Source organism: Mobula hypostoma, chromosome 18 (assembly GCF_963921235.1).
Source record: "Mobula hypostoma chromosome 18, sMobHyp1.1, whole genome shotgun sequence".
Lineage (NCBI taxonomy): Eukaryota > Metazoa > Chordata > Chondrichthyes > Myliobatiformes > Myliobatidae > Mobula > Mobula hypostoma.
Genome location: NC_086114.1, coordinates 56288331 through 56313134, shown reverse-complemented (window position 1 = coordinate 56313134; position 24804 = coordinate 56288331). Strand labels below are relative to the sequence as shown.

Sequence of the window (24804 nt, the reverse complement as noted above, 5' to 3'; positions counted from 1 at the left end):
GTATGGAAGACCAGCAGTTGCCCATGCTGCAAGTCTCCCCTCTCCACGACACCAAGGGAAGGGCATTAGGACCCATACAGCTTGGCACCAGTGTCGTCGCAGAGCAATGTGTGATTAAGTGTCTTGCTCAAGGACACAATACGTTCCCTCGGCTGGGGCTTGAACTCACAACCTTCAGGTCGCTAGTCCAATGCCTTAACCACTTGGCCTGTGCCCACTACTTAATATTACTGTTATTAATTATACATTGTCACTGTAGCATCATTATGTTCTTAGTGTATGGAGAGAGGAAGCTGGAGTAAAAATATTTGTCTTTCATAGCTTCATAATTTAAACTGTTGCTTTTTTCTTTGCTAGATCTAGATGAATGTTCTACAAAGCAGCACAACTGTCAGTTTCTTTGTGTCAATACAATTGGTGGATTTACTTGTAAGTGCCCTCCTGGATTCACACAGCATCATACAGCATGTATTGGTAAGTAACTGGTTAAGGATGAAGAGGGGAATAGGTAAAGGAAGAGGTATGAAGGGAAACATGATAATTTTTGTGTAGTGAAGCTGTAGCCTATCCTAATGCTTCACGCCCAAAAGTTATTTACAGTTATACTCTTTATCCATAAGTATGCACTGATTCTCAAATGTTTACATTGTACTTAATTTATCACTAACTATTTGTAGCACAGTTCCAGCTCTCAGTATAATTTCCAGGTTTCTTTAATTAGAGAAAATCATTCACTGATTTTAAGTTGCATGAGTCATTAGTTAATCAAGCTATTAAGGAAAGTGAGTAGGAGGCTTTCAAACAGAATGAAAATGGCAGTCAAGGTCCCCAAAGGTATTCATAAACTGTAGAGCTTCAGTTCTGTAATTATGCAACCATATAAAGATATTCATGTAGACAGACACAAGGTTTCTTTTTAGCAGCTCTGAGGTTCAACTTCCTGATGTATTTGCATTTTCAGGAATGATCACCAGCTGTCTGCTTGAAGAGAAGGTAAACACCATTAAACAAATAGGTGTAGTAGCACTGTAGTATAGAATCCAGATTGAAGAACATAAATACAATTCTTGCTAGATTTGCAAGAGAATTAACCCATGAATAAAAAAAGCTGGTATGGAAACCCATTTAGCTCACCAGTGTCCAGCAAGAAAGAAATCTGCCGTGCTTTCACCATTGGGTCAATATCCGAATACAATATTGTGATTGATTCATAACAACCACTTGCCTCAGTATCAAGGTTAGGCAATGAATCTGCACTGTCTACATCCCTTAAATGAATGAATAAATAAATTGCTGATGATACTGTTTACCTGATTGGAGAGAGATTCCAAATGAGTGAACTCAACGGGTCGGCCCGAAACGTTGACTGTTGGTTTCCACAGATGCTGCCTGACCTGCTGAGTTCCTCCAGTGTGCTGTGCATGTTGCTTTGGGTGAAGTTCAGTGAGATCTGGGTTTTCTAGTGTATGACTCACAAATTATTCGTAGGCAGGTCCAACAAGCCTTTTGCCCTTTATTGTAAAAGGGGTTGGAGTTTAAGATTAGGAGAGATTTGTTACAGTTGTGTTACAGGTTGATGAGGCCTTGACTGGAATACTGTGCACAGATTTGGCCCCTTAGCTAAATTAGGATACATTGGCTTTGGAGGCTTTTCAACTGACATAGCCAAGTCCGTTTTCCTTCACAGCACAAAATGAATGGACAACACTACTTCAATATTTTGCTCTCTGTTTTCACTACTTATTTAATTCATTTTAAAATATATTTCTCATGGTAATTTATAGTTTTTTTATTATTATGATTGAATGTGCTGCTGCTGCAAAACAACAAATTTCATGATATACACCAGTGATATTAAACCCGATTCTGATTCAAAACATTCCTGGTGCGTTCATTGTGTCCCCATTGCTTGACATCAATTCTCATCTCATTTTTCTCCACTATTTAAAAATGCTTCTTATAGTATGTTACCCATTAATATTCTAGGCTCGAAATTGGTGCTGTGAATTAGAAAAACAGAAACTCAGTGCTGTAGCATTGCATTCATATCCTTGAGAGGTTTTACTAATACTGCTCCATCTACACCTGTATAGAAAGAAAGTTTGCCATCAGGATACATGCAATAATGTTGAGTAACTACCAAGGGAAATTAGCAAGTGAACAGTGGCAGCAGTGATCATATCCCATATTTCCAAGTCTCCTTTCATCTACATCACTCTTATGAGCTCCCATCACACTTTCTTGTTAATAAACAAATATGTACTTTGTTCATGTTGTGCAAGCCCTGACTGTAATGCCATTCTTGATTCTGAGTGCAGGTATTTATTTTTTCCTAGAGTAAAAGCATCTTCAAGTTATTTGTGACATACTATGGTTTATTTAAGAAAGGACTAAAGTTAGTCCTGACTAAGGGTCTCGGCCCGAAACGTCAACTGTGCCTCTTCCTATAGATGCTGCCTGGCCTGCTGCCATTCACCAGCAACTTTAATGTGTGTTGCTTGAAATTCCAGCATCTGCAGATTTCCTCGTGAAAGTGAGTCCATCAGTTGAAGGAGCATTTCAATTATGGGACAAGTGAAGTTATCCCCTTTGGTGCAAGAGCCTGATGGTTGAGGAGTAATAACTGTTCCTGAACCTGATGGTGTGAGTCCTGAAGCTTCTGTACCTTCTTCCTGATGGCAGGAGCAAAAAGAGAGCATGATCTGGAGTGGTGGAGGGGTGGGGGGTGGTGAAGTTCCTGATGATGGAAGCTCTTTTCCTTCAATAACGCTTCATGTAGATGTGCTCAGTGATGGGGAGGACTTTACCCATGATGGACTGGGCCATATCCACTACGATTTTCCATTTGAGGACATTGGTGTTTCCATACCAGATTGTTATTTAGTCAGTCAATATGCTCACTCCACCACACATCTATACAGTTCGTCAAAGTTTTAGATGTCATTCCAGATCTTTGCAAATTTATAAGGAAATAGGGGCACTGCTGTGCTTTGTTAGTAATTGCACTTACGTACTGGGCCTGGGGCAGGTCCTCTGAAATGCTGACATCGAGGAATTCAAAGTTGCTAACTCTGTCTACCTCTGATCCTCCGATGAGGACTGGCTCATGGGCATCCGCTTTCCTCCTCCTGAAGTCAATAATCAGCTCCTTGGTCTTGCTCACACTGACATCATAGCCAGATTTTCAATCTCCCTCCTATATGCTGATTTATCACCACCTTTGATTCGGCCTACAACAGTTGTACCATCAGCAGCCTTGAATATGGCATTGTACCTGTGCTTAGTTATAAGTGTGAAGTGAGTAAAGCAGGGGGCTAAACATGCAGCATTATGGTGCACCTGTCCAACAGCAATCATCATTCTTTGCTATTATTCCTAAATTATTTTGTTTGTCATCGAACCGTAAGGTCTCCCAACACACTCCAGTCTTCCACCATCACCGTTCTACCCACTAACCTCAAACATGAGACCCACAAAACTTTTTTTACCCGCCCACCTCAAAGCCATCGGTGGGCAGCAAGGAATAGGTGGAGCTTAGGCAGGAGGTCCTACTGAATGGCTTGATTTCTTTAAGCTTGAATTCCAAACTTTTAGCACTCCAAGCTAACTACTTTAACAATTACTGTGTTTTCATAGGAAATTTGACAGCCTACTTAGCATTTTGTAATTAACCAACAACTAATTTCTGTTACTGCATTGTCAATGCTAATGGAAGTGCTTGGGCTATTCCATTATCTATTAATACTTTCTCAGTCCAATTGCATACATATCTTCAAACCTTTCAAAATGCTTTCAAACTATTATTCACAAAGATTTCAATATATAACAATAATGTAAAATCATGTTACATAAAATATGATTAAAATAATACAGAATGATCAGCTTAAATTCTACAAAAAAGTTTTATTAGTTGCTGTATTCATTGTTTCATTATATTACAAAATCATGTAAAATGAATAGTATCTTTAACATTATAAAATTTAAACTTGGATTATTATCATTATTAAAAACATGTGATTATATTAAAAAAATCATGAGTGAATCAATCTACACTCTGGCTTTTAATCAAAGTACTAAGACAGTTGAGGTCCCTTCCTTTTCCCTGTACAATCTTCTCTCTTTCAACTCTCTCTCTCTTACAGTCCTTGTTTTTCTCCCCTCTATCTTTCCCCCATCTCACTCTTTCTTTCTTTCTTTCTTTCTTCCTTCCTTCTCTTTTCTCTTTCTCACATTTCTCATCTTACCCCTTCCATATTTCAGAATCTGAATGAGATTTATTATCACTGGCATATGTCTTGAAACTTGATGTTTGTTTGTGTGGGTGTGTGTGTAAAATTAAATACATAGTGCAAAAGAGGGGAAAAGAATACTGAGATAGTGTTCATCGGTTTATTATCCATTCAGAAGTGTGATGGCAGAGAGGAAGAAGCTGGTCCTGAAACATTGAGTGTATGCCCTCAGGCTCCCATGCCTTCTCTTTGATGAACACAATGGGAAGAGGGTGTGGGATGGGGTCCTCAATGATGGATGTGACCTTTCTGAGGCACTGCCTTTTGAGGGTACCCTTGATGCTGGAGAGACTGTTGCCCATGATAGAGTGAGCTGAATTTATAACATTCTGCAGCTTTTTCTGATCTTGTGCAGTAGCCCTCCATAGTAGATGATAATGCAACCAGTTAGAATGTTCTTCACGGTACATATGTAGAAATAGACATTTGCGACTGTTTTTGGTGACATACCAACTCTCCTTAAATTCCTAATGAAATATAGCCACTGTTATGCCTTCTTTGTAATTGCATCAATATGTTGAGCCAAGAAAAGATCCCCAAGATGTTGACACTCAGGAACTTGAAACTGCTCACCCATTTTACTTCTGCTCTCTCGATGAGGACTGGTGTGTGTTCCCTTAACGTCCTTTTCCTGAAGTCCACAATCAATTCCTTGGTCTTACTGACATTGAGTGCAAGGTTGTTATTGCAACCCCACTCAGCCAGCTGAACTATCTTGCTCCTGTACGCCTCCTCAACACCATCTGAAATTCTGCCAACAATAGTTGTGTCACCAGCAGATGATGTTTGAGCTGTGCCTAGCCTCACAATCATGGGTGTGGAGAAACTTGAGCAGTGTGCTAAGCATGTATTCTTGAGGTGCGCCAGTGCTATTTGTCAGAGAGGAGAAGATGTTATTTCTGATCTGCACAGACTGTCATCTCTTGATGAGGAAGTCAAGGATTCAGTTGCAGAGGGATGTTCGGTGACCCAGGTTTTGGAGCTTGTTGATTAGAATTGAGGGTAGTTCGCATTGAATGCTGAGCTGTAGTCAATAAACAGCAGCCTGACATAGGTATTACTATTGTCAGGTGATCCTAGGCTGAGTGGAGAGCCAATGAGATTGCATCTGCTGTAGGTCTATTGTGGTGATAGGCAAATTGCAGCAGGTGCAGGTCCTTGCTTAGGCAGGAATTGATTCTGGGCATGACCAACCAACCAAAGTATTTCATCACAGTAGATACGTGCCGCTGGGTGATAGCATTGAAGCAGCTCACCCTGGTCTTCTATAATTGTCGATTGTCGCCCTTCTGAAGCAGGTGTGAACCGCTGAGTACAGCTGTGACATATTGAATAGCTGTCCCTTCCCCACTCTCACCTCCATCTTTTCCCTCCATTCCCCCATTCTTCCCCTCTCCCTATTCCCTTCCCTTTACCCACTCTGTTTTTCATATCTTTTCCTCTCTAGACATGGCCTTTCTTCCCTTTCTTTCTCTGTCTCTCTCCATTTTCCTTCTCTCAAGACCTTCCATGATCTCCTCATCAACATTCATTCCCCATCCCATCATTTCCAACCCATCTCCCTCCTTCCCGTCTCCCCGATGTCCTTTTCTCTTCCCTATCTCTCTGTCTTTCCACTACTTCTTACTATTTATCTTTGTTCTTCTTCTCTGTCTTTTGCAGACATTGGAGAATCTCTACCATAAAGTGTTGCAGAGGCTATCTCATTAGAACTATTTAAATTAAAAATCATCATCATCATCATTAGGTGCCATGCCCAGTTTGAGCTTTGACTGCCATGGCCCACACACTCCTGTTTTGGGTCTAGTGGGTCAATTCATTTGTATTCATTTCCAGTTCTCTGGCTGCTGTCTCCATTATCATTTGTCCTTGCCTTCCTCTTGCTTTCTTCCCTTCAATCTTTCCCGTAGTTACCGTGCATTCTAACGCCTCTTTCCTAATCACATGTCCAATGAAGTTACGTTGCCTTTTCATGATCTCATACATTATTTCTCTTTTTGTATTTGCTCTGTTCATGATATCCTCATTAGATATTCATTTCATCCATGTTCTTTGCATCCTCCTCAAAAACCACATCTCTGCTGCTTCAATTTGTTTCCTCATGTTACTAGATATTGTCCAACATTCTGAGCCATATAACATAACTGGATAAATGTAACATTTCAGTACTCTGAGGCGGGTTGTCATGTCTAGTTTAGTACTGGTCAGTATACTCGTCATTCTCGTAAAGGTGTCTTTTGCCATCCCTATTCTTCTTTTGATGTCCAAGTCGCACCTGCCATCTGATGTCACCCAGCTTCCTAAGTAGCAAAAGTTCTGTACTTGTTTTATGACTTCCCCGTTTATTCTCAGCCTGTGGATAGGATTCTCCTTCTTTTTTGATATCACCATACATTCTGTCTTCTTGCAATTGATAGATCGACCCATTTTTGCACTTTCTTCAACAATTATATCAATTAAGTTTTGTAGTTCTTCCTCCGTACTTGCAATTAACACAGTGTCATCTGCATATCTGAAATTTCTGATGTTTTCACCAACTTTGATTCCCAAGATGTCTCTTATTTTTTGTAATATTGTTTCACTGTACACATTAAATAAATCAGGGGAGAAAACACACCCTTGTCTAACGCCTCTCTTGATTTTCGTAAACTGACTCACTTCTCCATCTATTCTTACAGTGGCAGTTTGTTCCCAGTACAGATTTCTGATTAGGCAAAGGTCTTTGGAATCTAGATCTAGAGTTTCTGTAATATTTCAAATAACTTACTGTGCTTCACTTTATCAAATGCTTCTGTGTAGTCAATAAAACAAACAAACAATCTTTTTGCTCTTGAATAGCTCATTCTGATAGTATCCTTAACATCAATATTGCATTTCTTGTACCTTTGTCTTTCACAAAACCACATTGTTCTTTGCCTATTTCAGCTTGTATCTTACTTTTAACTCTTGTCATCAAAATTCTTAGAAGTATCTTGGTGATATGACTCATTAAACTTATGGTCCTATGTAATTCACATTCTATTGCTCCAGGTTTCTTAGGAAGAGTGATAAATACTGAATTTTTTTTATCTCTTCTGGTATTATTCCAGTCTCATAAATGTCATTAATTAAATCAGTAAATTTTTCAATTCCATAATCTTCAAGGGTGATAATTTGTTCTATTACTAATTCATCAGGACCTGCTGCCTTTCCTTTCTTCATCTTATTTATTGCATTACGAACTTCAGATTTTAAAATACTTGGACCTTCAATGTTTTTCTTAATTTCTGGTGTTTCACCTCAATCGTCTTCAAACAATTCCTGAATATACTCAGTCCATCTGTTCATAATCTCATCTTTTTCCATGATAATGGTACCATCCTTTGCTTTCAAACATCCACCTGAAGAACAGAGGGGCTTTTTACCAGTGATATTCTTGATTTGTTGATGTAACCTTTTTGGATCAGTAATAGGGATTCTTTCTAGTTGCTCACATTCCTGGTTTAACCATTCTTCTTTGGCATTTTGACATAAGCTTTTAACTTTTTTATCTAAGGACTTATAGTCTGTAGGATTTGCTTTCTTCAGTCTCCTTTCTTCCATTAGATTTTTGATTTCATCTGTCATCCATTTAATCTTTGTGCTTTTTTCTTTTTTAGAAATCACTGACTTTGCTGATTCTACCAAGGCATCCTTTAGAGAGTTAAATTTCATTTCTACATGATTGCTATCATCTTCAACAGATTCTATTTCTAGACTTTGAAATATATTCCTTACTTCAATTGTAAATTTTTGTCTTAAGTTTTCTTCTTTAATTGATTGCAAGTAGTCAAGGGATTGTTCAGGTTTTTTGCTTCTTTAATTTTTTAAGTTTTACTTTTACATGACATACTACTGGGTTATGGTCACTATTACAGTCTGCACCTGGATATGTTTTGCATTGACTCACTGAGTTTCTAAATCTTTGGTTTATAGTAATAAAGTCAATTTGATTTCTAGTGTTATCACCTGGACTTTTTCAGGTCCACAAGTGTCTTGGATGGTTTTTAAAGTAGGCATTCCTAGTGACCTGATTATTCACCTTGCACCATTCTACTCATTTCTCACCTCTTTCGTTTCTTTCCCCGAATCCAAATTTTCCTATGTATTTCCATCAGCACCTTGTCCTACTTTAGCATTTAGATCTCCCATGACAACAACAGTACTGTATCTTGAGATTTGCATCCATTCTTTGCTTGTTCAAGCTCTTCATAGAATTTATCTGTATCTTCATTTGTTCCATCTGTTGTTGGTGCATATACCTGTATAATTGCTAAATCAAATGGTTGTCCTCCGAATCTAACAAGGAGTACTCTTTCTGATATTGTCCAATGTCCTAAGACACTTTTTGCCATGTTTTCATCCATAAGAATTCCTTCTCTACTAGTATGGGATGTTCCACAAGAATAAACTAATGTTTTATTTCATATCTGACATGTTCCAGCACCTGTCCAACGAAATTCAGTAATTCCCATGATGTTAATCTTTAGTCTTTCCATTTCATTTATCACATTGTCCAATTTTCCTGCCTGATACAGTGTTCTTACATTCCAAGTAGCAATAGTTTTCCTTTGTGTTACTTTAATTTTATGAGCAGTAGCTTGATGACGGCCGGGGATCCCCTGCTGACCAGAATCAACCCTACCGAGTGAAGCATCTTCAGAATTGTCTTGAAGATCCTCTTAACACTGTTGTTGTGTAATACATTTTGTGAGTTCAACCATGGTTTTCTTAGCAAATTGCAACAGTGGTTTGCTATTGCCTACCATTGGGCAAACTAAAGAAATCGCCAAAATTAAAGATAGATAAATATTTGAAAGTTCAGGAAAGATTGAGAACAATGGGGCTGAGACACAGGGCTTGATGTAGATCGGCCATGATTGTAACTTTATTTTGAGGTAGCATTACTACCCTTGATTTGGCTGATTCTATATTTAATCTAAGAATAAATAGTGACTGCAGCAAATTTGTTAGAAATACAAAATCCCATGACTCACAATGATTCATCTGCAATATACAGCCAGTTATGCCAGGGAGGAGTCATATTACACTAAAAAGTATGGAACAAAGTTATACGAGAACTTGCATGCTTTGAACTGATACCAAATCAGAATATTAGGTAGGTGATCCTGCCGAAGGGTCTCAGCCCAAAACGTCAACTGTAATTTTTCCATAGATGTTTCCTGGCCTGCTGAGTTCCTCCAGCATTTTGTGTGTGCTGCTTGGATTTCCAGCATCTGCAGATTTTCTCTTATGTGTGATTTGGTAGGTAGAGTAATATTACAATGGTGAGAAACATGGCAATGACAGTTATTCATTTTATCTGGAATCTAAATAATAAATTAAATAATGAATTCATTGAATTCATTCTTTAAAACTTTGCATTCTATGTTCCACGTAATTTTTAAGTGCTTCATATTATGCTATAGGAATGTAAAGGAGGTAATTACAAGATTGAGCTGATGTCAGAGAGCACTTTAGTTGTAAATGCTAGTAGGGTTTGAAAGTACAGTATTCAGATTATAAAAGGATTGAAGTTCTGGATGAATTAGATTTACTTTCAGCTATAATATGCTGGTATTTTCAGTGGATGTATTTCAAGTGAACATCTTTTCTTCAGAGAGTTGTAATAATGTTATTGTTAATTATGTTCTTTAACTTATTGATTGTAATATAATGTAATTTAACGTGTCCCTGTTCCTATTTCTATTGGGGGTAAGCACCAAAAAAATCAAAAACAATATATTGACCACAGTTTTGCAACTAAATTTGTAAAAGGCTGAGAACAAATTAACTGATTGCAACGTTAGTTATAGATGTTACTTGTATGCAGAGGTAGGTTTGGAAAAATAGCACTGATGTTAGCAATTTAAAATGTTGTCCCATTTAGTTAATACTCTACCATAAGCAAAATTGGCAGTTCATAGCATTCTACTGGCACAGTGCTTTGCCAGGGCACTTGTGCAATACAGCATAGCCCATTGTATTATCCTGCTGCTAAGATGCAGTAAGAGGATACGGCCCTTCTAAGGCCACAAAGTGCAACTGTTCTCGAGTCAATGTAGGTTCTTGCCAATCAGTTGAATTGTTGTTTGGTGAGAAAACCGAGCAGACTGGAAATATTGGTTCAAAATAACTAATTATTTTCCATTCATAATAATCTGTGATGTCTGGCACCATCAACACATAAATTATAAATAATATGTTACATCTATTTACATATTATCATGTCTCTTACTGAGAATTATAAATAAATTTTACTGTGATAGAAACATTTCACCTAACACTGATAAAAGTGAGGATCTATCCATAAAGCTCTGACCAGCAACCACAGGAGATCAGAAGCTTGAGAGAAGGAAATTTCACTCAGGTCTGCTGACCAAGTAGAAAAGGCAGCAGCAACTCAAGGCAGTTTGTTTGGAGCTCTGACCAGTGACAAATATGCATTTGGAATTGATTAGCAAGAAGAAATTAAAGGAAGGCAGGGGCAAGCACCGTGGACAGATTTAGAGTGGTGATTTTGAGGTTTTAGCTCTTCGGGGCTTCAGTCAGATGAAAGAAAACAAAAAAGAAAAGCTCTAGGTTTTTTTCCCTCCCTTCTTTACATTTGCTCAGTTAGGACAGTTTTATGCCAGGCAGGATAGTTGAATGCTCCTCTTCCAGGATGTGGGAAAGCAGGGTGACCTCCAGTGTCCCTGATGACTACAACTGCGAGAAGTGGATCCAGATGCAGCTTCTAACAATCCACGTTAAGGAGTTGGAGCTGGATCTGGTTGAACTCCGGATCATTCAGGAGGCTGAGAGGGTGATGGACAGGACATGTAGAGAGGTAGTTACACCTAAGGTGTAGGACACAGGAATCTGGGTGACAGTCAGGAAGGGAAAAGGGGTTAAGGGAGCTGTGCAGAGTACCCCTGTGCTACCCCCTCAACAACAGGTATATCACTTTGGATATTGTGGGGGCGGAGGTTGTGACCTAGCAGAGGAAAGTCACAGTGATCAGGTCTCTGGCACTGAGTCTGGCTATGATTCGGAAGGTTGGCGGGGGGGGGGCGCGGGGAGGAGGAGGAAAGAGGCACGCTGTGGTGATAGGAGATTTGTTCATTAGGAGAACAGGTAGGAGGGTCTGTGTACGAGAACAAGATTAATGGGTGCCAGGGTCCAGGATATCTTGGATCAATTCCTCAGCATTTTCAAGAGGCAAGGTGAACAGTCAGAGGTCTTGGTCCCTTTAGGTACCAATGACATGAGTAGAATGAGTAACAAGGTTCTGCATAGGGAGTTAGGTGCTAAGTTAAAGGGCAGGACCTCCAGCATTGTGATCTCAGGATTGCTGCCTGTGCTATGTGCTAGTGAGGTCAGAACTAGGAAGATTATACAGTTTAACACGTGGCTAAGGAGTTGATGTAGGAGAGAGAGCATTAGATTTTTGGATCATTGGGCTCTCTTCCAGGGAAGGTAGAACCTGTGCTGAAGAGAAGGTTTGCACCTGAACTGGAAGGGGACTAATATCCTAGCAGGAAGGTTTGCAAATGCTGCATGGTGGGATTAAACTGGAGTTGCGGGGGTTGGGAACCAGAGTGCCAGAACAGTTAGTGGAGAGGTTGTGGAGACAGATGTTAGTAAGACGTTAGACAAAGTCAAGAATCAAAAAAATTAAGTGTGGTTCAACTAGTGTATTAGCTGCATATATTTCAATACAAGAAGTATCATAGGAAAGGTGGATGAATTCAGGGTATGGATCAACACCTGGAATTATGGCATTGTAGCCATTGTTGAGACTTGATTGAAGGAATGGCAAGATTGGCAACTCAAGAATCCAGGGGTTCTGTTGTTTTAGACATGACAGAGCAGGAGGGATTAAAGGAACGGGGGTGGCATTTCCAGTCAGGGAAAATGACACAATAGTGCTCAGTCAGGACAGACTGGACATACCACCCAACAGTCCTAGGGGTTTAGAAGTACAAATTTGTAAAGAGATTACAGACTGTTGCAAGAAACATAAGGTGATTTTAACTTTCACATGTTGACTGGGAATCCCATACTGTAAAAGGACTAGATGGGATAGAGTTTGTCAAATGTGTTTAGGAAAGTTTCCTTAATTAATACTTAGAAGTACCAATGAGAGAGCATGCAATACTGTATCTGCTATTTGGGAATGAGATAAGGCAAGGACAGAAGTTTGTGTAGGGGAACACTTCGTATCTAAAGACCCACAAGGCCTTCAAAAGCAACATTTTGAGAGTACAAAGCTTATATGTCCCTGTCAGAATAAAAGATAAAGATAACAAGTGTAGGGAACCTTAGTTTTCAAGAGATATTGAGGCCCTGGTTAAGAGAAAGAAAAAGAGGTGCATAGCATAGGCAGGTAGGAACAAATGAGTTGCTTTTGGATTACAAGAAATGCAAGAGGACACTTAAGAAAGAGGTCGGGAGGGCTAAAAGACAAGATGAAGGAGGATCCTAGGGGATTCTACAGATATGTTAAGAGCAAAAGGATTGTAAGGGACAAAATTGGTCCTCTGGAAGATCAGAATGGTAATTCATGTGTGGAGCCACATGGGAGATACCTTAAATAAATTTTTTGCACTTGTATTTACTCAGACAGACACAGAGTCTATAGAAGTGAGGAAAACCAGCACCAACTTCATGGATCCTGTACACATTCCAGAGGAGGGGGTGTTTGCTATCCTGAGGCAAATCAAGATGGATAAATCCCCAGGGCCTAACAAGTTGTTCTCTCAGACCCTACAAGAGGCAAGAGCAGAAGTTGCCGGGGCCCTAGCAGAGATATTTAGATCATCATTGGCAACAGGAAAGGTACCAGAGGATTGGAGGATAGCCAGTGTTGTTCCATAAAACCATAAGATTTAGGAGCAGAATTAGGCCATTTGGCCCATCGAGTCCACTCCATCATATCATCATGCCTAATCCAATTTTCCTGTCAAGCCCAAACTCCTGCCTTCTCCTGATATCCCTTCATGCCCTGACCATTCAAGAATCTATCAACCTCTGCCTTAAATATACTTAAAGACTTGGCTTCCATAGCTGCCTGTGGCAAAGAATTCCATAGATTGACCACCCTGTAGCTAAGGAAATTCCTTGTCATCTCCGTTCTAAAAGGGCAACCCTCTATTCTGAGGCTGTGTCCTCTGGTCTTAGACTCCCCAATCTTAGACTCTCCCATCCTCTCTACATCAACTCTATCAAGGGTTTTCACCATTCAGTAGGTTTCAATAAGGTCACCCCTCATTCTTCTGAAGTCTGGATAGCGAATACAGGCCCAGAGCCATCAGATGCTCTTCGTATGAAAAGCCATTCAATTCTGGAATCATTTTCGTGAACTTCCTTTGAAACCTCTCCAGTTTAAAAAAGACTCTAAACATAAGGCAGGAAATTATAAGCTGGTCAGTCTGACATCAGGTGTGGGAAAGTTATTGGAAGATAATCTAAGGGACCGGATATATAAGTACAGTATTTGGATAGCCATAGACTAATGAAGGATAGTCAGCATGGCTTCATGCGTGGTAGATCATTTCTAACTAATCTTAGAGTTCTTTGAGAAAGTTACAAGGAAAGTGGATGAAGACAAGCCAGTAGATATTGTTTGCATGGAGTTTAGCAAGGCATTTGACAAGATCCTGTATGGGAGGTTGGTCAAGAAGGTTCAGTTGCATGGCATTCAAAATAAGGTAGTAAATTGGATTAGTCGTTCACTTTGTGCAAGAAGCCAGATAGTTGCCTCTCTGACTGGAGGCCTGTGACTAATGGTGCATCACAGGGAGTGGTGCTGCATCCTTTGTTGTTTGTCATCTGTATCAATAATCTGGATGATAATGTGGTTAATGGATCAGCAAATTTGCAGATGACACCATGATTGGGGGTGTAGTGGACAACAAGGAAGGTCTATCATGGCTTGCAGAGGTACCTGCATCCACTGGAAAATGGGCTGAAACATGGCAGATGCAATTTAATGCAGACAAGTGCGAGGCTTTGCACTTTGATAGGACCAACCAAGGTAGGGCACTGAGGAGTGTGATAGAAGAACAGAAGGATCTGGGAATACAGGACCATAATACATTAGAAGTGGTGTCACATGCAGATAGGGTCATAAAGATTTTGGAACATAGGCCTCCATAAATCAATGTATTGAATACAAGAGATGGGATGTTATGTTGCAGTTGTATAAGATATTGGTGAGGCCTAATTTGGAGTATTGTGTTCAGTTTTGATCACCTACCTACAGAAATAATGTAAACAAGGTTGAAAGAGCACAGAGAAAAGCTACAAGGATATTGCCAGGTCTGAAGGATCTGAGTTATAAGGAAGGATTGAATAGGTTAGGACTGTATTCCTTGGAACATAGAAGATTCAAAGGAGATTTGATAAAGGTATACAAAATTATGAGGTGTATAGATAAGGTAAATGCAAGCAGGCTTTTTCTACTGAGATTGGGTGGCACTATAACCAGAGGTCATGGGTTAAGAATGAAAAATGAAAATTTTGAGGGAAACATGAGGGGAAACCTCTTCACTCAGAGGGTTCTGAGAGTATGGAATGAGCTGCCAGTACAAGTGGTGCATGCGAGCTCAATTTCAATATTTAAGAGAAGTTTGGATTATGTACATGGATGGTAGGGGTGCGGAGGACTATGCTCTCGGGAGTAGGCAATTTAAGTGCTTTCAGCATCAACTAGACAGGGCCTATTTTCATGTTGTATTTCTCTATAACTCTGTGACATGGCATCGTAATGCCCAAGACATTAGACGGTAAACAAAATCATTGCATGAATTTCATGATTTTTAAATTGGTTATTAAAGTGTGAGTTCTAGTAGCATTTCATCTCCAAAAAGAAACTTGCACATCAAAAATAGTCAAGTGGTCTGTATAACTATTAGTTAAGCTGTAATTTTATGGAATGTGCAAAGCTTTTCTGTAATAGCAAACACTTACCATCTCCAAACGATAATAGTCAATGGCTTTTTTTCCAAATAGAGTCTACCACTCTATTAGAACAGTGGTTGACGTCTGCTTAGAAAGCAAATGAAATAACAAGTGTTACTGTGTCATGTAGTACTTGTCTGAAATGTAGAGGTTACCTTTATGGTGGCAGCAATTTAACTATCATCACATATTGGCTGAAAGCAGTCATCAATTTTTCTCTTATAGATAACAATGAATGTATTTCTGAAACTAATCTGTGTGGATCTAAAGGAGTGTGCCAGAATACTCCAGGCAGCTTTATTTGTGAATGCCAACGTGGATTTTCACTGGATCAATCTGGCCATGGCTGTGAAGGTAAAACTGTAATGGAACCAAAAAAAAACATGTAACTATATATTATTCATTTCATATCATTTTATATCATTTGTCCAAACTTGATGAAAATTGACATTAATTATATTTTGTATTCCAGATAAACATAATGAACCTCTAGCTAGTTAGCCTTACATAAGTATCTTTCATGCCAAGATATATAATTAACTGATTAAAATGAAATGGTTAAAATTTCAAATGTGAGCTACATTAAATTACATTCATGCTATATGTGAAAATTTACACAATCGTGTTAATGTAAATTTTATGCCAAAATATTTCTAGTTTATTTTAGTTTCTGGTTTTAGTTTGTACATTAATATAATTGTGATCAGATTTGAGAATTGATTAAATTAAATAATGATGCAAATTTTACTAGCAATAAAATCTGCATATCATAACTTCTCAGCAATCAAAAAGCTTTGGGAAATTACCTAGATCTGCATCAAAAGGAATACTAAAGTGATAATAAACCTGATTAGTCATCCACTTCAAAATAGGTGGCATAAGGAGAAGAGGGGAGCTTCAGGAGACATTTTGGCAACTTAAGTATTAAGCTAGTAAGGGTATGTGCCTTAGAATTATCTATCACTGCAGAAGAGTGCAATGTGGAGTTAACCTTCAGGTAGTTCCTATTTATCACTTTTAGCACCATCCATAATCAGAGAGCCTATCCCTGTGACAAATTCAAGTTTTCCTCACCTCAATATCCTTTCAATCTCCTTCACTGACCCAATCTCTCCCCAGTTCTCCTAATCTCTTTACATCTTGGATTTCCGTGCACTTCCCACCAGGCACCCCATCTCTTCCAAAGAAACTTCTCATTCGACCCTAAACTACCTGATCAAATGTGCTTTCATCTACAACCTGGGACAGAAGCCTTATAGCTCACAGTTGGCCAACTTTTCATAGTGGCTTCCTGTAGTCAATAAATAAAAGTCAGGAAAAGCTAATCTGATCCTACCCAAATTTTCCAATCACAAAGCTGCTGTACTGTACCAAAATCCTGCCCCTCAGCCTTCAAGCTAATGTCCTGGCCCTTACCAGATATTAAGGTTTGCAATCACCATCAAGCCACAATGTTCTGTGTATGGACACTATGTAAGGCACTTGCAAGGCAAGAAGTTACTTATTCTTGACTAAAGCTACTAAGATTTTTACTGCTGTGATCTTCATTCATCCACGTAAATACTTTGTTTAATTCAGTTGAGTTTGTTACCAAGGCTACCATTGTCGAGCAGCACATTGTGATTTGCTTGGGTCAGGCATCATGCACAGAACAGACTGTTTTAAGTTGGCCAGAATCAGAGAGAAATCATAACAGCTGACTCCAACTACCATCAGTTGGGAATAAATCTTTTTATACTTGTCTCATAAATGTACAGCCAAAATAACCCACATAGCAGCTGAATCTCAGTGACCAATCTGAACTTTATTGTTGCTATGTAAGCTCATAAATACTCAGCAGGGCAATCACTGGAGATTTTCAGTAATGGAAATTTTTTTAAAATTTGAGAATATGTAAACATACAGAGTAATTATAATAAATTACAATCCTACAAAAAAAAGATTTCATATGGAGTGTAGCCACTAAAGTGTGTGTTATGTTTTTCTAAATAATTTGCCAGATATTGATGAATGTGAGGGCAGCCATCGTTGCCAGCATGGCTGCCAGAATTTGATCGGTGGATATCGATGCAGTTGTCCACATGGTTACCTTCAGCACTATCAATGGAATCAGTGTGTTGGCAAGTAGTGCATTTTTTCAAATTGTGTCAAGAAAGTAAACATTGTCAAGGATCAAATTGTCTATAATTTGTAATTATTCCAACAGAGTTTAAGTTCCCTCTTACTACTCCCAACTTTGTACTTAAAACAATTTGTACCTGTACAGTATGTGGACCAGTTGATGTTTTCTAACAAAGTATCATATAGCCTCTTCCAAATTTGGAGCATAATGACTGCATACTTGCTTATGCATCTCAGAGAGGCCCAATATCTTAATTTTTAGGCACTATCAGTTCCAATAGGACATCTAAAAAAGTTTGTGGTGCCCTCTTAACGTCCAGCAGAGGAATATAGAGCAGGAAGATTGTGGCGTCAGTCAACAAACAAGTCAGAGTTGTTACCAGCACTGTTGTATTGGAATTCAGACCACTACCTAATGCTCTCTCACAAGCTGCTGCAGCAAAATTTACATTCTCCCACAGGAAGAGACCTCAACACAACTACACCTCCCGCACCATAAATGGTCTTTTAAAAAAAAAGTCTTCAGCTGCCTGTGTTGGTGCACAAACGTGTTCATTAATTTGCCTGACAATTCCATGCTTCAGATTCTATGTAGGAGCCCAGTTCAATATTGGTGCCAAACTCATCCATGTTCCCTGATAATTCACTTGCATTTTCTGGCCGAATGTACCAAGTATTTCATTGTGTACGGTCATTAGCTGCTTCTGAAGACCTTCCTGTCAAAGATCTGAACAGAATCATCAGCAGAGCTCATGCACAACCTTGACCTCTGAAGAAGTGAAACCTGGGCTTTCATTCACAGGGTGTGGATGTTATGGGCAATGCTGGTGTTTATTATTCATCTTTAATTATCCCTCAACAGAGGAGACAGTTAAGATTCAAACGCATTGAGTCTCAGACCAGACCAGGTAAGGATGACAGATATTTTTGCCAGAGTATATTTTGTCCTCTTCTGACCAATTGTACTTGCCCATGAAGATCCATCTGTTAATTTATTACTGAATTATGTTCTTAGTTGTTTAAAAGAAAAAGGTAGGGGAAGGAAGATGTCTCCCTAAACTTCCGCCTTTTTATTTTTAATGTTCCTTAAACTTATACCCTAAGTTCCTTAATGTTCCTTAAGCTATATACCCTAATTTCTACTTCTATAGTTTTGTGCAAATTTTGTTTGATAGTACGTCTATTTGAAGCACCTTTGTGCATTTCACTGCAATAAAGATGCTATTGAAACACTTTGTTAGTGGCCAAGTAGATTATATTTTCTCTTTTGGGTTAGAATCAATTTACAATGTAACTACAAGAAAAACCTAATTTTCAACTAAACTAATACTTAAGGTACATAGTATCAATCTGTGCCTCATTTGAAGATTTAGATAATATTTTGTTCATAGATTGTTTATTTTGTAATCTGAGAACAGAACCAAAGACCTCTGCTTAAAGTATTATTCTGCAAGGAAAAAAGTAATTCATACAACTGGCAGTGTTCAGAATCGATAGTAATTCGTTACTTAAAAGATGAAAATATTGAAGTATTTTTGTACCCAACTTTACATTATTTTAAAACTTTTTTTTCAGAGGAATGTCTAGAAATTTCTTTTTGCAAAAGGGCAGTGTCACTGAAAATAGATTTAGCCATCTGAGGGTCTCTCAGTGCCTGATGGAAAATTCTACTTGTAATCTTCTGTTGATATTTTCAATATATCGGTGATACCACCCAATATTATTTTCCACTGTGATTTTCAACCTCACTAGTCTAAACAATCCAAGTTTCTCTCTACTCAGAGAGTAGCCAGCTTTTACTAATGCTGTTCCTCTGGAACAATGAAGGGCAGCATTCGGTCTGCATTATTTGTCATCCTGCTCCACGGTGCTCGGTAGCCTAACTGTTCACTCTGCCATTTAATCTGTGAGCTTCCCAGACACTTAAATACAAACTCACACACAAAACTGTTCTGCATTGCTTCTTGAACATCACAGTCATGGTCTTCCTCAGCATTCTAGATTTGGGGTCAGTCCAGGGTAGTGATCTCTACCACATCTTACAGTTTCCTTCTTCCTGCTGAATTAGTAAAATCATCCAAACTAAGTTTAGAAGACTAGCTGCACCGTCTTCTACCAGCTACACCAGATCTCTATGGGACATGGAGTAATTTACATTTTGCTATCATTGCAGCATCCATTCTTGAGGCAACAGCACTCTTGGAAGTGGAAATCACTTGTTTTGTGCATATGTCCCAATAAAGACTGCCTCCTGAGCTTGCAGCTGTAAGGTTAAGTGCTGGTTAACTGCAAAATCTTACAGTACAATAAAGCTCGATAATTGACATAGTACAGCATTGCACAAGGAAACCTGACAAAGCCATTCTGGGAATCTTTATAGAACTTTTAAATGCAGCTTCAGCATGCCATGCATTTCTAATTTTGGCACAAGTAAAAAGGGAGAAAGGAATTTCTAGGCAATGTAAATAGACACTCACAACAATACATGTATATATCATCGTCTGAAAAAAAAATAACGCTAATTGTTAAGTAGTTCACATTGGTAGGTATTGATTATCCTACCCACAAAACTATTTTCCTCTCATCTTCTGGATACAGACCAACTCTCTCATCTCTGTGGCTACATCCCTTTATGCTCTTGGTCCAGTACAATAAGCCGACAGTGAAAGTTTATTTTTCTGGAACATTTTACCTTGTGGCCTCAGATGGGTAAAAAATTTCTTTGGAATCAAACTCAGCTTTAATATCACTGGCATATGTTGTGAAATTTGTTGTTTTACAGTAGCAGTACATTGTAGTCATTGAAATTGTTACTAATGACCAGGCCTGCAGTCAATTTAATCAGTAGTCTCCAATGGCAGTTAACTCTGAGCCTAAACCTACCCCTTCCTTAGCTTAGGGACAATTTAAATGATTTATTGTAAACCATGACTTCACTAAAGTATAAACTTTACTTAGAATACCAGGAATATATAACAGGTTTAAACTATCCAAAACAATTTTTAAAAGTTGGCAACAAAAAAATTATTCAAATCCATTTAAAGATATACCTATTCTATTTTGAATCTATTTTAAGTTCTGTTCTGTTATAAGCCTTACTTATAATAAATTACAATTTTCTATGTAATCATAATTCAAATTGTTACTTGATTTTTAAGCAAGGTGTAATATACTTGGGTGACAAGGTGGAGAAACGTCTCTACCAAAGGAGGTGTAAGGTGCTCCTTCCCTCCACTAGCCTGTAGGTTACTCTTGGGCAAGGTGTAGCACCTGCTTAGCCACCTGATCAGAGTCACGTGAAATCATGGAAGCAGATGATGGATGGTCGTATGAGCAGCTGGTGCATATCACAAATCCTGGTTATATGACCATTGATGCCATGCAGACAACTTCTGAAGGGTATTGATAATGGCTGGGGTCACCCGTCTTGTTAAGATACTACCCAGAAAAAGGCAATGACAAACTACTTCTGCAGAAAAATTTGCCAAGAACAATCATAGTCTTGGAAAGACCATGATTGCCGATGTCATAACGACATGGCACATAACGTGGCATAGTGGTTAGCTTTACAGTACAAGCAACCTGGGTTCAATTTCCTTTGCTGCCTGTAGGGAGTTTGTACATTCACCCCGTGACCGCATGGATTTCCTCCGGGTGCTCCAGATTCCTCCCACAATCCAAAAACGTACCAGTTAGTAGGTTAATTGGTCATTGTAAATTGTCCTGTGATTAGGCTAGGATTAAAAATTGGGGAATTGCTGGGCTGCGTGGCTCAAAAGGCTGGAAGGGCCTATTCCACGCTGTATCTCACTAATGAACAAACGTAATGTACTTCTAAATATACTGAGGCACTCAACATTGTAGGATTAAATTAAATTTGAGCAATTTGTTTTACATGAAGTTAATATAAATGCTTTCAAACATGTTAAAGTTAGGGTAACTGAAGCAGTTTTTATACATTTGTATTATGCAATGTTTCCCATGATAATTCCCACTGTCCTGGATTTTTGCCAAGCTGAATCAACAGATTGATGTGGTTTATTGCTTACTGTGGCACCAGCAATCAATGCCACAAATGCTATATTTCCTTGCCATTATTGAAACACAAATAATGTACAAACATTCACCGTTATTCCCCCATAGCTACCTATGCATTCCTTGTGACCTCACACCATTCCAGCACTGAGGAAGAAAGCTTTGGACAGGTTGGGATTATAGAAACATAGAAAATAGGTGCAGGAGTAGGCCATTCGGCCCTTCGAGCCTGCACCGCCATTTATTATGATCATGGCTGATCATCCAACTCAGAACCCCGCCCCAGCCTTCCCTCCATACCCCCTGACCCATGGGCAAAGAAGTAGCAGGTGGAATACAGCATAGAGCATATGGTCATGCACTTTGGTAAAAGAAAAAAGAGTGTCAACTGTTTTGTAATGGAGAGATAATTCAGAATTTGGAGGTGCAAAGGGACATGGGATTCTCTAAACTTTAGCCTAAAGGCTAACTTACAGATTGAGCTAGCAGTAAGGAAGACAAATGCATTTGTAAGCATTCAGTTCCAGAGGATTTGAATATAAAAGCAAGGATATAATGCTGAGGCTTTATAAAACATTGGTCAAACTAGAGTATTGTGAGCAGTTTTGAGCCCTATATCTAAGGAAGGATGGACTGGTGTTGGAGAGGCTCTAGTGAAAGTTTACAAGAATTATCCTTGGGATAGAGGGGTTAACATATGAGCAGCGTTTGATGGCTCTGGGTCTGTACTTACTGGAAATTAGAAGGATAATGAGGGATCTTATTGAAACTTGCTGAGTATTGAAAGGCCTGAATAGAGTGGATGTGGAGAGTATGTTTCCCATAGTGGGGGAGTGTAGGACCAGAAAGCACAGCCTCAAAATACAAGGAAGTCCTTTTGGAACAGAGATGAGGAGGACTTTCCTCAGCCAGAACATGGGAGTTCACTGTCACAGATGACTGTGGAGGCCAAGTCATTGGGGGTATTTAAGGCAGTGATTGATAGGTACTTGATTAGTAAGGGTGTCAAAGGTTATGGAGAGAAGATAGTAGAATGAGGTTGAGAGAAAAAATTAAATCTGTGGGCTTTTTTTTTACTAGCAACTGAGGTACAACAACAGCAGGAGGGAAAAAAAGAAAAAAGAAAAACGGTGGGAGAGAAAATCAAGACCACTGTCCCGTTAAGAAGTATAAGCCCTACTGGTGTAATCATAATTTTAATAAATGTTCTCAATCCCCCATTCAAGTTCATGTTTGTTGTCACAAGCATATTCAAGTATAAATGCCATGAATATTAGCTCTTTACAGCCATAGCACAGTACATGACAAACAAGACAAATATGGATAACATAAACTAACATAAATTATACATAATTTACACAACAAAATAAACATAACAACATAAGTGCTTATGCATGCACAGTGCATTGTACTAGGTTGAAACAGGACATCTCTATGATTCATGACATTGCATACATGCTTTCTGACACAGCTGTCAATGCACCAAATGTTTTACCCTGCGTAAACATTACCATCTACTACTGAAATCATCATAAGAATCTATACAGCTGAATTAATGTGTGATGTCACCTTATACACAATATTTGCCACTCCTGTCTCATGTTTTGCTCTGTGAACATCTTACCTCTAATCTAAAGATAGAGATTAGGTTTGCTTGTCACATGTACACTGAAACATACAGTAAAATAGATAATTTGCATCAACGACCAACACAAATCAAGGATGTTCAGGAGCAGCCGGCATTTGTTGCTTTGCTTCCAGCGCCAGCATAGCATGCTCACGCTTATTAACCCGTACGACTTTGGAAAGTGGGAGAAAATCGGATCACTTGGAGGAAACCCATGTGGACACAGGGAGAACATGCAAACTCCTTACAGACAGCAACAGGAATTGAACTCTGATTGTTGGTACTGTAAAGTGTTACATTAGCCCCAATGCTATTGTGCCACTCCATCTGTACAGTATGCAAAGAGTTGCTTAATGCTAAACAGGTGACTGTGAATGTCAAGTTGAATAACAGAGTCCCTTCAGCACACTTCTGTTGCTGATCCACTGCATCTTCCCCTAGTGGGAATTTGGTTGGTTTAGTATTGTCACATGTACCAAGGTAGCGAAAAATTTGTCCTTGATACTGTTCACAGTGATCAAATCATTTCATTGCACATGAGGAAGAATGAAGTAAAACAATAACAATACAGAATAAAGTGTAAAAACTACCAGAAAAGCGTATTACAGGTAAACAGATTCTTGGTAGACTGACAATACAAAGGCACAAAGAATGACTGATGTTGAAGGGAGACCATAGATGATATTATTTTAATGTAGAGATACAATGCTTTTCCAGCTCTTCAAGCTGCACTACCCAGTAACCCCAACAACTTCGATTTAACCCTGACTTAATCTTGGGACAAATTACAATGACCAATTAATCTACTAACCAGTACATTTTTGGACTGTGGGAGGAATCCAGAGCATCCAGAGAAGACCCACGCACTCCATGGGGAGAGAGGTAGAGTGGAATACGTACTCCTTACAGAGGACGCCAGGGGTGAACTCCAAACTCCAACACTCTGAGCTGTAATAGTGTCACACCAACTGCTATGCTACCGTGGCACCCAGTAAGACCTGAATGTTTGTAGCATGTACTCAGTTAATATTCTAGGTCAAGTGGGAGGTCGAATATGGAAAGTAAATTTATATAAGAGCATACAGCGACTTTTATGATCTCTTCACCACTACTAGCTACTAACTCTGTGAAAGCCAGTATTGGTATGACCAGCAAAGTCTCCTCCAAGGCACTAAGCTTTTGGAGCTGTAGTTCCCCTGGATGGCTTGATGACTTTGGATGAATACCTGGCTGTGCATATAAGTTGTGAGCTATGGAAGGAAGATTCAAAATAGTAGCAAATGTATTAGGGGACATGTAAAGTTAGGCCTAAATTCTAATTTATATAGATTGTTGGGTGGGTGCCCTGGATTCCCAACATCTGCAAATTTTCCCATCTCTGTTGGTAGTGGTTGGGATGCAAGGATGTATTCCCTGAACTTGATCATATGTGCAAGATCATTGAACTTTCGCCAGTATTACATCCACATCTTGAAAACCCTGTTCTGATGCAAATTAGAAAATACAAAAATTCCACCCTCCCCCAACAGATGCTGCTCAGTCTGCTGAGTTCCTATACCAGATTGTTTGTTGCGTGAAATGTTGTTTCTTGTGTTTAATGCTGGCTTTTCTGGCAACATTTTGGTCCAATGCTAATTCAGGACACTTCTCCAACTTGTCTTTTAGGACTTCTCATGCTATGTGAGAAAGTCACTCTCACCAGAATTAAACCTCCAGAATTACCTCTACCAATGTTTTAGCCACAAAATACCTCTTTAAGAGGTGCAACTG

The 24804-nt window shown here is 39.0% G+C and overlaps 1 protein-coding gene across 3 annotated transcripts in view; it reads left to right on the top strand.

Annotated features, from left to right (window-relative positions):
- Positions 1 to 24804, top strand: part of LOC134358560 (fibrillin-1-like) — a 462213-nt gene that overhangs the window by 421773 nt on the left and 15636 nt on the right. For all 3 annotated transcript variants that reach the window (XM_063070931.1, XM_063070932.1, XM_063070930.1), the window contains 3 exons: positions 358 to 474; positions 15477 to 15605; positions 17252 to 17371. In XM_063070931.1, coding sequence (XP_062927001.1) covers positions 358 to 474; positions 15477 to 15605; positions 17252 to 17371 — 366 coding nt within the window. The remainder of the gene's footprint in view (positions 1 to 357; positions 475 to 15476; positions 15606 to 17251; positions 17372 to 24804) is intronic.